Consider the following 12729-nt stretch of genomic DNA (forward strand, 5'->3'; position numbering starts at 1 on the left):
ATTAACACGCGTCTTCACCACTTTGCCTAATTTTTAGTTTCCTCTTTTTTTTCACCGGAATGTTAGTATCATTCATTCTATCTTCATTTTACTTATATTTTTCGTCATATTCCGAGGAAAAGACATTGTTGAGCAGCTTTCCTTTGTAGTTCTACATCTTAATCCTGGATGAATACATGAATACCAAACAAAGAGAATAAAAGAATAAAAAAAAGAAGATTGAGAAACCACCTTTGACAAACAGAGTATGAAGAATGGAACTGCATGTCCTCCAGAATACAAAAACCGAACACATTTCATAAAAGGAAAATATAAGATAGACAAAACCTTAATTACACATCGAGTACGTCACTAATTTCTTTTTCCAAGCCAGCCTGCTCCTCTGTACCACTGTTGTCATTTCACTAACTATTGACAAAACTATCTATCAATTTGAGCTGGCGTCCCTCGATTCCTCCTCCGTTCCCTGGCAACTTCGGCACTAATTAGATGCGCCGTAGGGTTCGAAGTTTTCCTGATGTCTCTGTACACACAATTTGCCAAACCACCTCTTTCCTGGAGTATATTCGAGACTGTCGCGTCGTGGGAAGTATATATGTACGTTCCTCGGCTGTCTGTACCCAAATGAGTTTCCTGCAGAAGCTTGTGTCTCGTCGTTCTTTTTTCCTTTTTTTTTATTTTTAAAGAGCGAGTTCTTGTATTTGGTTTCTATAACAGTTCACATTCTACGCCTTTGGTCGACACTCATCTGTGATTAAACATGGTTGTTATATAGTTGTTGATGAGTCAATGTGGGGACTTAGAAAAGGATATTAGACAAATTTATGAATGAGGACAATAACTGAAAAAAAAAGTGGTTAGGTATATCTCAAACAAGGACTGCCTGTAAAGATTTGACAGGTCTTTGCAGTTCTTCTTATTTCCTGATATTCTTAACCGATTCAGTGTGACACAAAACTCGGCTCGCCTCTCCGTCAGACACACTTCTTGTTTTCTTTTTACTTCACGACTTATATTAGCAGAAGACTAAATAAGACTTCATAATCTTCAAATAAGCATGATGAGGAGGAGGAGCAGGCACCATTCCACACTCTTTGTTATATTTCTCTCTCATCTTTAACACTTACTTATTCTACAATACATATGAACAGAGAAAAGCTTTGAAAGGTTATTTCATATTCTCCAACACCATTTCCCCATCTCTTGCTTATTCATCCACCGGAACTTAAAGGGACAAATCACTCAGGAATTCTTTCACACTCGTTCCTGTCTTCAGGTAGTGCAGTTTATCTTTTCAATAACAGCAATTTGCCTTTCTTCCAGTCGTACCATTTCATGTGCTGTCGGTGTGTGTTTGATTAGTCATGTGCTCACCTTGTAGGACAGAGAGAGAGAGAGAGAGAGAGAGAGAGAGAGAGAGAGAGAGAGAGAATCTTAAGTATACATTTATCCCTGAAGCTGTGCACATGTCTTACAATTATTCGATGCTGTGGCTGCCAGATGCAGCCAGTAGACTTGACCCGAGATGCCAGGCCACCCAGAGCGTATCTTTGTATTAAGAGGGTGTTTCTCCCATGTAACAACGGGTCACAACTCCCGACTTACCTAATCACTAGTAGGTGAACAGAGGCTACACTGAAAAATCCTCCCAAAGACTTCTGACCGGACCAGGAATTCGAATCCAGAATGTCCCGAGCGTTAATCGGACGTGCCTACCACTGACAGGTGTGTGTGTGTGTGTGTGTGTGTGTGTGTGTGTGTGTGTGTGTGTGTGTGTGTGTGTGTGTGTGTGTGTGTGTGTGTGTGTGTTACCCAAGCAGTGTTAACAAGGCAACGTGAACTGAAAACAGCCCTCACTGCACCACCACACCTTCATAGATTCAAGCAGTCTTAGTACAAGCGGCCAAGAGAGTGTATGACATCACGGCAAGACGCATGTAAGCTGAAAAACCCTATGAAAGACCACCTACAGTACCCCGAGCAGTACCTTGAGCAGGGAGGTTCCAAGACATTTGTCCCAGACTTTTAGCTAACTCTATTAATCCTTGAGCCTTTCTTATATTTTTGTTGTCCTTGGCCAGCTTTTCCTCTTCCATCAAAGAGTACCAAACTAACGAGAGATGACAGTAACGCAATACTGTGCTAACCTTTCAAGAAAACCTGTGTCATTCAAATTCTAACTAAACTAGTCTATTTCCACCAACACGGTAATAACAGTGCATTATTACACTCACTTGGATAGTATTAAAGTGACATAATGTAAGGAAAACCGTGCATTGAAACTTAACTAATGTAATCTTTTCTTTACCAACAGTCCCCAAAAAGATATGCCCTCTTAACCTAGAATACCCTCATAAATACATTGCCATCAACCAAACCTAGCGTAATCTAACCCACCTAACAGCCTTAACAAAGACGACCCACCCAGCACAGTGTCAACAAAGCAATCCCATCCTAACCTAACCTAACTTAATCTAATCTAACCTAACCTAACTGGTATAAAGACAAAGCAATTTAGTCTTACCTTAATCTAATCTAACTTGACCTTACCTAACCAGAGCAATGAGAAGAGTGAACCACGAATCATTGCCGCGAAAAAAGCTAAGAAAATTCTGACCCCCGTGATGTGATTTCCTCCTCCTCACAGCTTTATTTATTCATGTTGTTACTTATTCACCAGCTGGGAAAATTTATGAATGTTGCTCCTCCGCCCTGACCTAGGGAGTGGATTAAAAAAAATAAATAGATAAATAAAAGGATGCACATTTTTTTCTTAAAGTGATAAATATTTGAGAACGTGGAATGGGGGAAGCTCAAGGTAGTTACGAATTTTACGGGCATACATAAAAATTTATATAAGTAATTAAGAAAGGTAAGAAAAAAGTAAGAAAACTAACCAAAAATGGTAAGGTAAATATGCTGCATAAAAAATGGAAATCTTATTTGAAATTTATAACAAAAAATCAACAAATATAAATGAAATACGTAGAACAAGAAAAAAAGGTAAAATAAAAAAGAAAACCTAGTATATTGATGCAATGTGAGAGAGAGAAACAGAGAGAGAGAGAGAGAGAGAGAGAGAGAGAGAGAGAGAGAGAGAGAGAGAGAGAGAGAGAGAGAGAGAGAGAGAGAGAGAGAGAGAGAGAGAGAGAGAGAGAGAGAGAGAGAGAGAGAGAGAGAGAGAGAGAGAGAGAGAGAGAGAGAGAGAGAGAGAGAGAGAGAGAGAGAGAGAGAGAGAGAGAGAGAGAGAGAGAGAGAGAGAGAGAGAGAGAGAGAGAGAGAGAGAGAGAGAGAGAGAGAGAGAGAGAGAGAGAGAAGGGGGAACCACTCACTTGCTCAGTCTTGTCTTTGGCGTTAGTGTGCGAGTTTATTTTTTAATAGCATACAAACTTACACACGCAGTTGGTTGTTTACAGCTGCAATGGGTAGATGGTTAAAACGTGGCAGCTGCAGCAGCCGCAACAGTGATGCAGATGAAGGAAACCAAACAAGTATAAAGAAAAGGAGACAGATCTTCCTAAATATCGGCAGTACAAGGAAGATTAAGTGCTTTGGGGATTTACTGCTACGAATTCTGATCCTCTGGAAACTTTGTACTTCTGTTGCGGGGCAGAGGCTGAAACCAACTCACCTTCAACGTCACCTGCAAACAGAACATCAGTGTCATGTTGATAAACCTGTAGAATTTTTCAAAAGACAGCTCTCTGATTTTCAGTGCTCTAAAAAAGTACTTCAGAAAGCCACCACAACTTCAAGTAAATGAACGATCAGTACAACTGGACTGGATTAGAAATCCATCCCTCTTTTCTGAACACGAGAAGCTTCCTATTAGTTTCCAGAAAACACCGATAGAAGTGTGTGCGAACCGTGGCCTCAAATTGTTATTTGAAAGCTCAAATGTCACTCACTTCTGGAGCTCTGTGATAAAGGAGCACCCTGGCTGAGAAAATAATGGCTTTAGAAATTTTTTTGCCATTTCGGTCTACCTATCCTTGTGAGGCATCTTTCTCGACACAGAGCGTGATAAAATCAAAGCAAATGAACAAACAAAATGTCAGCCTGGAACAACGCCTGGTCCCGTGCCAAGGATGGAAAACATTACATCACCAGTGAACATCAGCCTCATATCTCACATTATATTGTGTAAGTAATTTTCAAGCATTTCAATACTAAATCATCCCTTATATTTGTGTAATAAATTCGAATATATCGATCAACACTCCTACAATGCAGTCTTTTCATAGATAATATACTATTTGCATTATCCTACATAAAACTGGGTTTGTTCAGCCATGGTGGGCGAAGGAAAGGGTATATAACAGTAGTAGAAGATAATAAAGGGTACAATGAGCGAAAATGTTTGGACAACACTACTCTAAACAACCATGTGTGTCTGTTTATGCCCCAGCTGGTGCCCGATACGGCGTCAACATGCGTTCTAACCTCGAACACAACACCATATCAAATAATATGGGAATACTATTTATTACACTAATACCTCTATATTTCAAGCGTCTTCTCGGTCACCTTTCTTATGTATAATGAAGCTTTAGCCAAAAGTAGTTGCGCTGTTGTAAAGACCATTTTAAGTTAAGATGGGTTGGGTTAGGTTGGGTTATGTTGGGTTGAGTTAGGTTAAGTTAGATTGGATTAAGTTAGGTTAGGTTAGGCTGGATTAAGTTGGATTAAGTTAGATTACGTTAGGTGAGAGAAAGGAGATATATTGACAGGTGAGGTAAAGAAAGAAAGGCAAAGGTGAGACATAGAGGAAAGAAGAAGTGAGACACATGAGATAGACAGATGGGATACACAGATGGAAAGGTGAGACACAACTAAGAGATGGACAGGCTCAGAACCACTCCAGGCACAAGTGGTACAAGAGTAAAGTGAAGGTCATGGCCTGCGCACACTGGAGCAGGCTGACCACTAGGCAGGGGCCACCACCCGGGGCCTCCTTTCCCTGCTTAGGGAGGGACGGAATAGAAGGCTGAGAGACAACGCCCTCCCGTCTCCCATGAGGCTCTCCCCTTCTGTGACGAAGCTGGGCCTGGGGAGCGGCCCACCTCTGGCCATCCCCAAGGTCACGGTGTACGACCTCGGGGGTCAGGCTGGCCACATTCTGGCCAGCCTGAGGAACATCTCTCCTTCCCTGCAAGGACTGGGCCTGGGGAGTGGACCACCTCTGGCCATCCCCAAGGTCACGGTGTACGACCTCGGGGGTCAGGCTGGCCACGTTCTGGCCAGCCTGAGGAGTATCTCTCCTTCCCTGCAAGGATTGGGCCTGGGGAGTGGCCAACCTCTGGCCATCCACAAGGTCAATCACCGTGACCTTGGGGGTGAGATCACGGTAGCTGACCTCGGGAATCAAAGTGGCCACGGTGTCGCTGGAGTTTGTATGAACAGCATAAGGAGGCAGGATGAGCTTGGTTTCACCAACCTGGGGGGGCAGGCTGGCGTGGTGCTCGGCTTTCCCTGGTTCTTGTTGGTCCTCCTGTGGTGGTTTTGGCTCGTGCAGGAGCCTCTGCTGTAATACACGGCGACTGCTGCATCATCAGCCTGGCCTTCCTTCAGGCTGAAGAAGAGTGAAGAGTGGCGGCCAATCCTGTTTGCTTTGAGACCCACCAGCAGGTCAGCCAGCGGGATCTCACGGCGGGCCACGAGAGTCTCTCCCGCCAGGAAGTCCACCCTGACAGGAGTGGCTCCATCCTTCTTGGCGACCCGGCCAACGGGCACCAAGATGCGGTCAGATCGGTGCTGGCCTGTCCCGTCCCCAACGCTGGGGAAGCTGAAGGCCCCCAGCAGGCGCCGGCCTCCCTTCCCCTTGCTGCGGGGCAGACAGAGGGTGAGGCGGTCGGCGCCGCCACACTCTCCCACCACCTCCAGGTGGGCAGAGACTTTCAGAGAGCTAAAGATGCAACCCATTGTTTTTCTTCCTTGTTTTATTTCCTTTACTTTGATATGAATTGAAATGTTTCTCATCGGAGGAGTTTTGTCAAAATGTGTTGAAGCAAGAGATGACAGCTCAAGTGCCGCCCTTACTCACTCACTCACTCACTCACTCACTGACAAACAGACACTGAAAGAGTGATCAAGGGACTAACTAACTGTCTGGCTCATTGACAGAGAGAGAGAGAGAGAGAGAGAGAGAGAGAGAGAGAGAGAGAGAGAGAGAGAGAGAGAGAGAGAGAGAGAGAGAGAGAGAGAGAGAGAGAGAGAGAGAGAGAGAGAGAGAGAGAGAGAGAGAGAGAGAGAGAGAGAGAGAGAGAGAGAGAGAGAGAGAGAGAGAGAGAGACATAAGCAAATAAAAAAGAGAACCATAAAAAGATAAATGGATAAATAAACAAACAATGAAAAATAGATATAAAAAACATTGTCCTTTTACCTTCAACCACAGCAATGGCATTCACAGCCTCACACATGCTGGGCACCTGCTGGGCACCTGGAAAGCAACAGTTCCAGTATTTGATGAAGGCGGCAAATGTCCCTCAGTATAAAAAGAATAAATACATAAATAAGATGAATAGATAATAGCAGTGAATTAGTGGCTGACGATAATCTTCCAACCTAGTGATATGTAAAATGTAAATAGATAATGCCCGATGCGAACTTAATCCCTTCAATACTGGGACGCATTCTTACCATGAGGTTTGGGTGTGACTAGACGATTTTATATACAATTATCAATGTTTTATGGAAGTCAGAAGGTTAACGGCCGAGAATCTTCACTATTTTGATTCCCACATGAGTTTCAGAAGCTGTATAAAATCGACAAATAGTATCCAGAAGAAATAAATGTGCCATGGTACTGAATGGGCTAACTCCAATACACAACACATTATAAAGACCCCCAAATACACACACCAATAAACACTGCCTAGTACTAAAATTGAACGAAGAAGAGTGTTGCAGGTGTATGTAGTATGCATGTGGCACCTAAGGACGGAGAGAGCTGAAGAAATGAAGGATAGGGGTGTTAAGGAAGAGATGGAGGTGTTGGGATAAGCGGTCTCCATTGAAGTATATTTTCAACAACAACGACAATGCATAGAGAATTTTACAGCATCTACAAGACAGGAAATGGAGTGAAAGGGGAGATGATTCAATATTTAGCCACTGTAATGGTCAGAGGTGGCCTTATAACACTATATAATGATTCAGAACGGTTTGTTATAAGGGAGACATGACTAGTACCAGTGAAGTGGTTAAGACAGTACAGTTGAACAAGAACAACACTAAAAACACATTGCCAACTTGATAAACTTGCTTCACTACAGATGATTTTGTCTCTGTCTCTTATTCTGTATGTACTTAGGTTATTCTCTCTCTCTCTCTCTCTCTCTCTCTCTCTCTCTCTCTCTCTCTCTAGCCCTGTAAATGAGAAAAACGGTACTATTACCTCATATTTTACAAGAAAACTCTCTCTCTCTCTCTCTCTCTCTCTCGGCCTGTAAAAGAGAAAATGCCACTATTATCTCCCATTTAACTAGAAAACCTTCCAACTCAACACAATGCAACACACCACACAACACAATAATGCAACACAACACAACACAAAACAATCCCACAAGCACAACACATCACGCTCCAACAGGCCAAGTTTACTCTACACTCCCAGTAATCCTGTCAAATTTCCCTTAATTCTAGGCTGGATGAATACGTGATCTTTCCCCAGGGGCGCGTGACTCACACCGTTATTGGCAGCTCTGAGGAACGCACTCCGGATCAGAGCATGAATAAAACACACGACTGACACACAGACGCACACAAAAAAGGGGGGACAATGCTCTCACTCACGTCGACGCTTTATATTAGTTCAGGACGAGACTATTTATTTCACAAGGGGAGTTTTTCTTCACTAGATTGGTGTTACTGATTCGAAAACTTTAGTACAAGGGAAGCTGGTGGTTTATAACAGGCTTACATGTGGGAGTGTTTGGTTTAATCCCTTCAGCACCATGATACGTTTCCATATTCATTTTGCTTACTATCTAGTGATTTTATACAGCTTCAGAATCACATGTGAGGATTAAAATAGTGAAGGCTCTGGGTATTAATCTTCTCACCTCCATGGACCTTTTCTAATGTATATAAAATTGTCTAATCGTACGCAAAATTCATGGTAAAAATGCGTCCCAATACTGAAAGTGTTTAATACTATTCCAACGGCTCTTTCTCTCTTCAATCTCCTTGACTCTTTGATTGGTATTTAGTTCATCCTTAATTATTAACCATCCTGAAACACCTTGACTTGTTCTGTAGCCACTTCCAATCATTAAACGGAATAGAAATTGTAAAATATATTCTTTTTTTTTTATCAATTTCTATATAGGTTTTGATAAAGATTTCATGCATAACTCCTTCTGGTACCAATGATGTCAGGTCGCGGTGATGATAAAATAAGAGCATACTGAAAGATAAAGAAAAGAAATGTGTAGGCTTACGTAGACATACAGTTGTGGTATAATGTATGTAGAAGTAAAGTTATCATTTCTACTAATACATTCGACTATCTACACATACATTCTTCATGCAAAATCTAAAAGTGACACAAAAGACTCCTATACCATCTTCGGAGTCCCCTTTCGATTATATTTCTATTTTACTTCTTCTCAGCGGTACCTCAGTGGACCTTTTCATTTTTTAGCAATTTTTATATTTTTGCCATTAGCCGATTTTTCCCTCTTATGAAAAAAATAAATGGTCTTGACTTTATGGCACCGGTAAAGACGAGAATACGTGAACATAAGAACATAAGAAGAGAACCTGTAAAAAAGAATAAATAAATAAATAGAATAGGCCTAAACACAGCGATCCTGGTATAACACATGTATCATCCGGTGTTTATATTTTTTTTCGTAACATTTATTTAAAAAAAACATAAGGAAAACTGAAAAAAAAGCCAGTAGGCCTATACGTGCCGGTTCCTGTACAATACATTCAATTTGTCTCCATTTCAAGGCTATTTTTCTCTTTTTTTTTTCTTATAACACACACGTTTATGACCAAATGCTTTCTTTTCTCAATGTATCTTTGACGAGCACAGGTTGAAGAGGATGGAAAGCCGTTTGTCGAGGAGAGAGAGAGAGAGAGAGAGAGAGAGAGAGAGAGAGAGAGAGAGAGAGAGAGAGAGAGAGAGAGAGAGAGAGAGAGAGAGAGAGAGAGAGAGAGAGCATAAATTCTTCACAACCACTTCATGCTTTTACAGACACCTCCCAGTATGCACCACGTTCTACATTTTTTGTCTTCCACTGCGCTCCTCACTCCTGCTGCCTGCATGGCCGGGGCTGTGTGTGTCTGGCGTGGTCTACATGATCAGAAAAATACTCACCCTCTCCCCCAACACCCGATCCCTCCCTTCCCTGTCGCCCTTTTCTGTTTGATTTTTTTATTTTTTTCCTTTCTATAATACTTGCGCAGTTTGTTCCGTCTTTGTTCTGCTTTTTTGTTTCGGTATATCTCCTTTTTGTTTGGCTAAACCCTTCTGTATGATCACCAATATTCTCCCTCCAAATATCCCTTCTTCTTTTTTCTTCTTTTCAATATACCAGCCCTGATTTTCTTTTTTCTAACATTTGTTGTGTTTTTTTCTTTATATTCTTTTTCCGCAAAGGTCATGCTAACTTATTTTCGAAACTTGCTTTAAGATTTCTCATTTCGTCCCTTCATAAGAAATCATTGAGTTATATGAAAAAAAATAAAGGTCTTAAGGCAGGTTAGTAAGGTTAGGTCACATTATACTAGCGAAGGTTAGGTTAAGTTAGCAAATATTGTATGAAAACTTTTAATTGCTACGAGCTTTCTTTCACATACAGAACACTAAGAATATTAGTGTTACATTATGTTATGCTATGTTATGTTAGGTTGTCAGTTAGATTAAGATATCTTGGGTTAGATAATGCAACCTTTATCTTTTATTTCTACAATCGTTCTTTGTTAACTTTCATAGAATTACAAAAAATAGTATGTTCAAGAGACTCATTATTTCACGCTATGCTATATAATGTTAGTTAAGATTAAGTTAGCTTACGTGAGACAACTTAACTAAACATTTCCCTTTTTCACTGCCATAACCCTTCAATACTAAGATTCAGAGTGTTGTGAAAATATTTACATGGAACCCAAAGCAAACACAACACAAAATACGAAGCTGATTTTTTATTTTCCAAGATATGAAACCAATCACGAGAATGCAGAATAACAAAACCTATATAAAAAGTGCAATAAAAAAACTGCTTTGAATTATCAAGAAACATTTTATCATATTCCCCAATCAACACAAACAATTAATTAGCAAACTGAACAATAAAAATGACTTAAAGTAAAAGAAAAACTGTAGGTTATCATGGAAAACTTAGTCTAGGAAGGAAGGGGTTATTAACAAGACACCCCAAACAGGAACAGTGGCGAGTCGTCTTTATGCAGCCCCAAACAACAACCCCGCAGAGAACACTGTGAGGAAACAGTGGAGGGTAACGCAAGAATCATTAACACTGACGTGGCTCGTGTTTTCTTTTCATTTGTATAGACCGGTAAGCTTCGTGTGTTTCTGATGCTTCACGAAGGGACGCAGAATGGTGATGATTTTAGCTGTTAGTGATGATGGTGATGATGATGATGATGATGATAGAGATATATAGATAAATATATAGATATATTGATTGATAGAGAGAGAGAGAGAGAGAAAGAGAGAGAGAGAGAGAGAGAGAGAGAGAGAGAGAGAGAGAGAGAGAGAGAGAGAGAGAGAGAGAGAGAGAGAGAGAGAGAGAGAGAGAGAGAGAGACAGACAGACAGACAGACAGACAGACAGACAGACAGACAGACAGACAGACTGACAAACAGACTGACAAACAGACTGACAGACAGACAGACAGACAGACAGACAGGAGAGACAGACAGATATTAAAAGATAAGTAGAATGAATACATAGAACCACTCTCTCTCTCTCACACACACACACACACACACACACACACACACACACACACACACACACACACACACACACACACACACACACACACACACACACACACACGTGTGGCATAGTGGATAAGATGGTGAGCGTGGGATCGGGCAGACGTCCACGCGTAGGTTCGAATCCCACCACGTACACACTTTGCCATTTGTCGAGTGGTTTAAAGTTACCTACATGTCACCATGATACCCAGGTTCTAGGTGGTTACACTCAAGATGAGCTTGGGCGGTGATATGGCCCCTAATATGGGTACCACTATAATTAAAATTGCCTGCGCCACTAATGGGCGGAAGCTGAACAGCGCTTTCCATACACTCTTCAAGTGTGCCTACAGGCGCTATAGGCCTTACCGTAAACACACACACCAACACACACACACACACACACACACACACACACCGCATAGTGTAGTGGTTAGCACGCTCGACTCACAATCGAGAGGACCGAGTTCGAGTCCCGGGGCGGCGAGGCAAATGGGCAAGCCTCTTAATGTGTAGCCCCTGTTCACCTAGCAGTAAATAGGTACGGGATGTAACTCGAGGGGTTGTGGCCTCGCTTTCCCGGTGTGTGGAGTGTGTTGTGGTCTCGGTCCTACCCGAAGATCGGTCTATGAGATCTGAGCTCGTTCCGTTGTCACATGCCAAAGTGTGGCCCGTGACAAAGTGCTTAGTTGCGTCTTCTGCGCATGCGTGGCCCGGGAGCGACCGACAGACACTAAATATTATGTCATGCCTATAGCTATGACAGAATGTGACAAGTGATATTGTGTGAATTTAAACAATTCGATTTTTTTTTTTTCTTTTTAATATTACAGTAGCCATTGGCTTTCAGCATGTATCGGTGGAAAGACTAGTGCCTCACTATGGTAGAAAAAGAACCAAAGCAGGAATATCACTATTTGTTTGATATGGGTGGCCTAAAATATGCTGTGACTGAAAACAGCGTTAATATAGCTCATTTTTCAATGATACACTAAACATGGGCCTTGAAATGTATGTCATACCTTTTCCATAATCTTGTTGGATGCTTCCATGCCACACTTTGTCACAGCAGGCCGCGGCGTCGTCTACTCCCGGATCGCGCATGCGCAGAAGACGCATCTAAACACTTTGTCACAGCCACACTATATCACGGGACACCGTAATGGGGAAGACTGGCTGGGTGACCAGCAGACAACCGAATTGAATCACACACACACACTTACACTGCTAAGAGTCTAAAGTTCATAACAAATCAATCTCAATAAAGAACACTTGCAGCGATAAAAAGAGAAAAAAAAAACAGAATAGAGAATAGGAAAACTTTGAGAAAAACACAAACATAAAGAAAACAAGAAGACTGACGGGACAAAAAAAAAAAAACAAGAAAGAAATAACAAAGGAAGTTTCGGAATATAAACAACTGCAAAATAAAATACTGAAAGGAGAAATACTTGAGAGAGAGAGAGAGAGAGAGAGAGAGAGAGAGAGAGAGAGAGAGAGAGAGAGAGAGAGAGAGAGAGAGAGAAAGAGAGTGGTGCATCATATTCTAGGAAACACATAAAAGGCTTGTTAAAAACTCAACATCCTGGATTTTTTAACTTATTGTGGCAAATAGGTAAACTGCAAAAAAATATTCTCTCTCTCTCTCTCTCTCTCTCTCTCTCTCTCTCTCTCTCTCTCTCTCTCTCTCTCTCTACAATATTGCGTACACAAATAATAAATCTGCGTCTTTTATCACCTTTCACTTTTATTCTGTTCTACCTTTAATCAACT

General features: G+C 41.5%; 2 protein-coding genes across 3 annotated transcripts in view; both read right to left on the minus strand.

The window, feature by feature from the left end:
- Positions 1-12090, minus strand: part of LOC123498872 (titin homolog) — a 321603-nt gene extending 309513 nt beyond the window's left edge. For both annotated transcript variants that reach the window (XM_045246359.1, XM_045246358.1), the window contains exon 1: positions 11979-12090. In XM_045246359.1, coding sequence (XP_045102294.1) covers positions 11979-12008 — 30 coding nt within the window. In that variant the 5' untranslated portion in view covers positions 12009-12090. The remainder of the gene's footprint in view (positions 1-11978) is intronic.
- LOC123498874 lies at positions 4787-5952 on the minus strand. The gene is made up of 2 exons (XM_045246369.1): positions 5181-5952; positions 4787-5063 (listed from the first exon to the last, which is right to left on the minus strand). Exon 1 carries the CDS (start codon positions 5920-5922, stop codon positions 5365-5367), a length of 558 nt encoding a protein of 185 aa, XP_045102304.1. The 5' UTR covers positions 5923-5952; the 3' UTR covers positions 4787-5063; positions 5181-5364.
- Positions 12091-12729: the final 639 nt, after the last annotated feature.

Source organism: Portunus trituberculatus, chromosome 48 (assembly GCF_017591435.1).
Source record: "Portunus trituberculatus isolate SZX2019 chromosome 48, ASM1759143v1, whole genome shotgun sequence".
Taxonomy (NCBI): domain Eukaryota; kingdom Metazoa; phylum Arthropoda; class Malacostraca; order Decapoda; family Portunidae; genus Portunus; species Portunus trituberculatus.

What these genes read in the sequence shown, in the direction of transcription:
- LOC123498874 (XM_045246369.1), bottom strand. Translation starts at nt 5,922, where the DNA reads ATGGGTTGCATCTTTAGCTCTCTGAAAGTCTCTGCCCACCTGGAGGTG.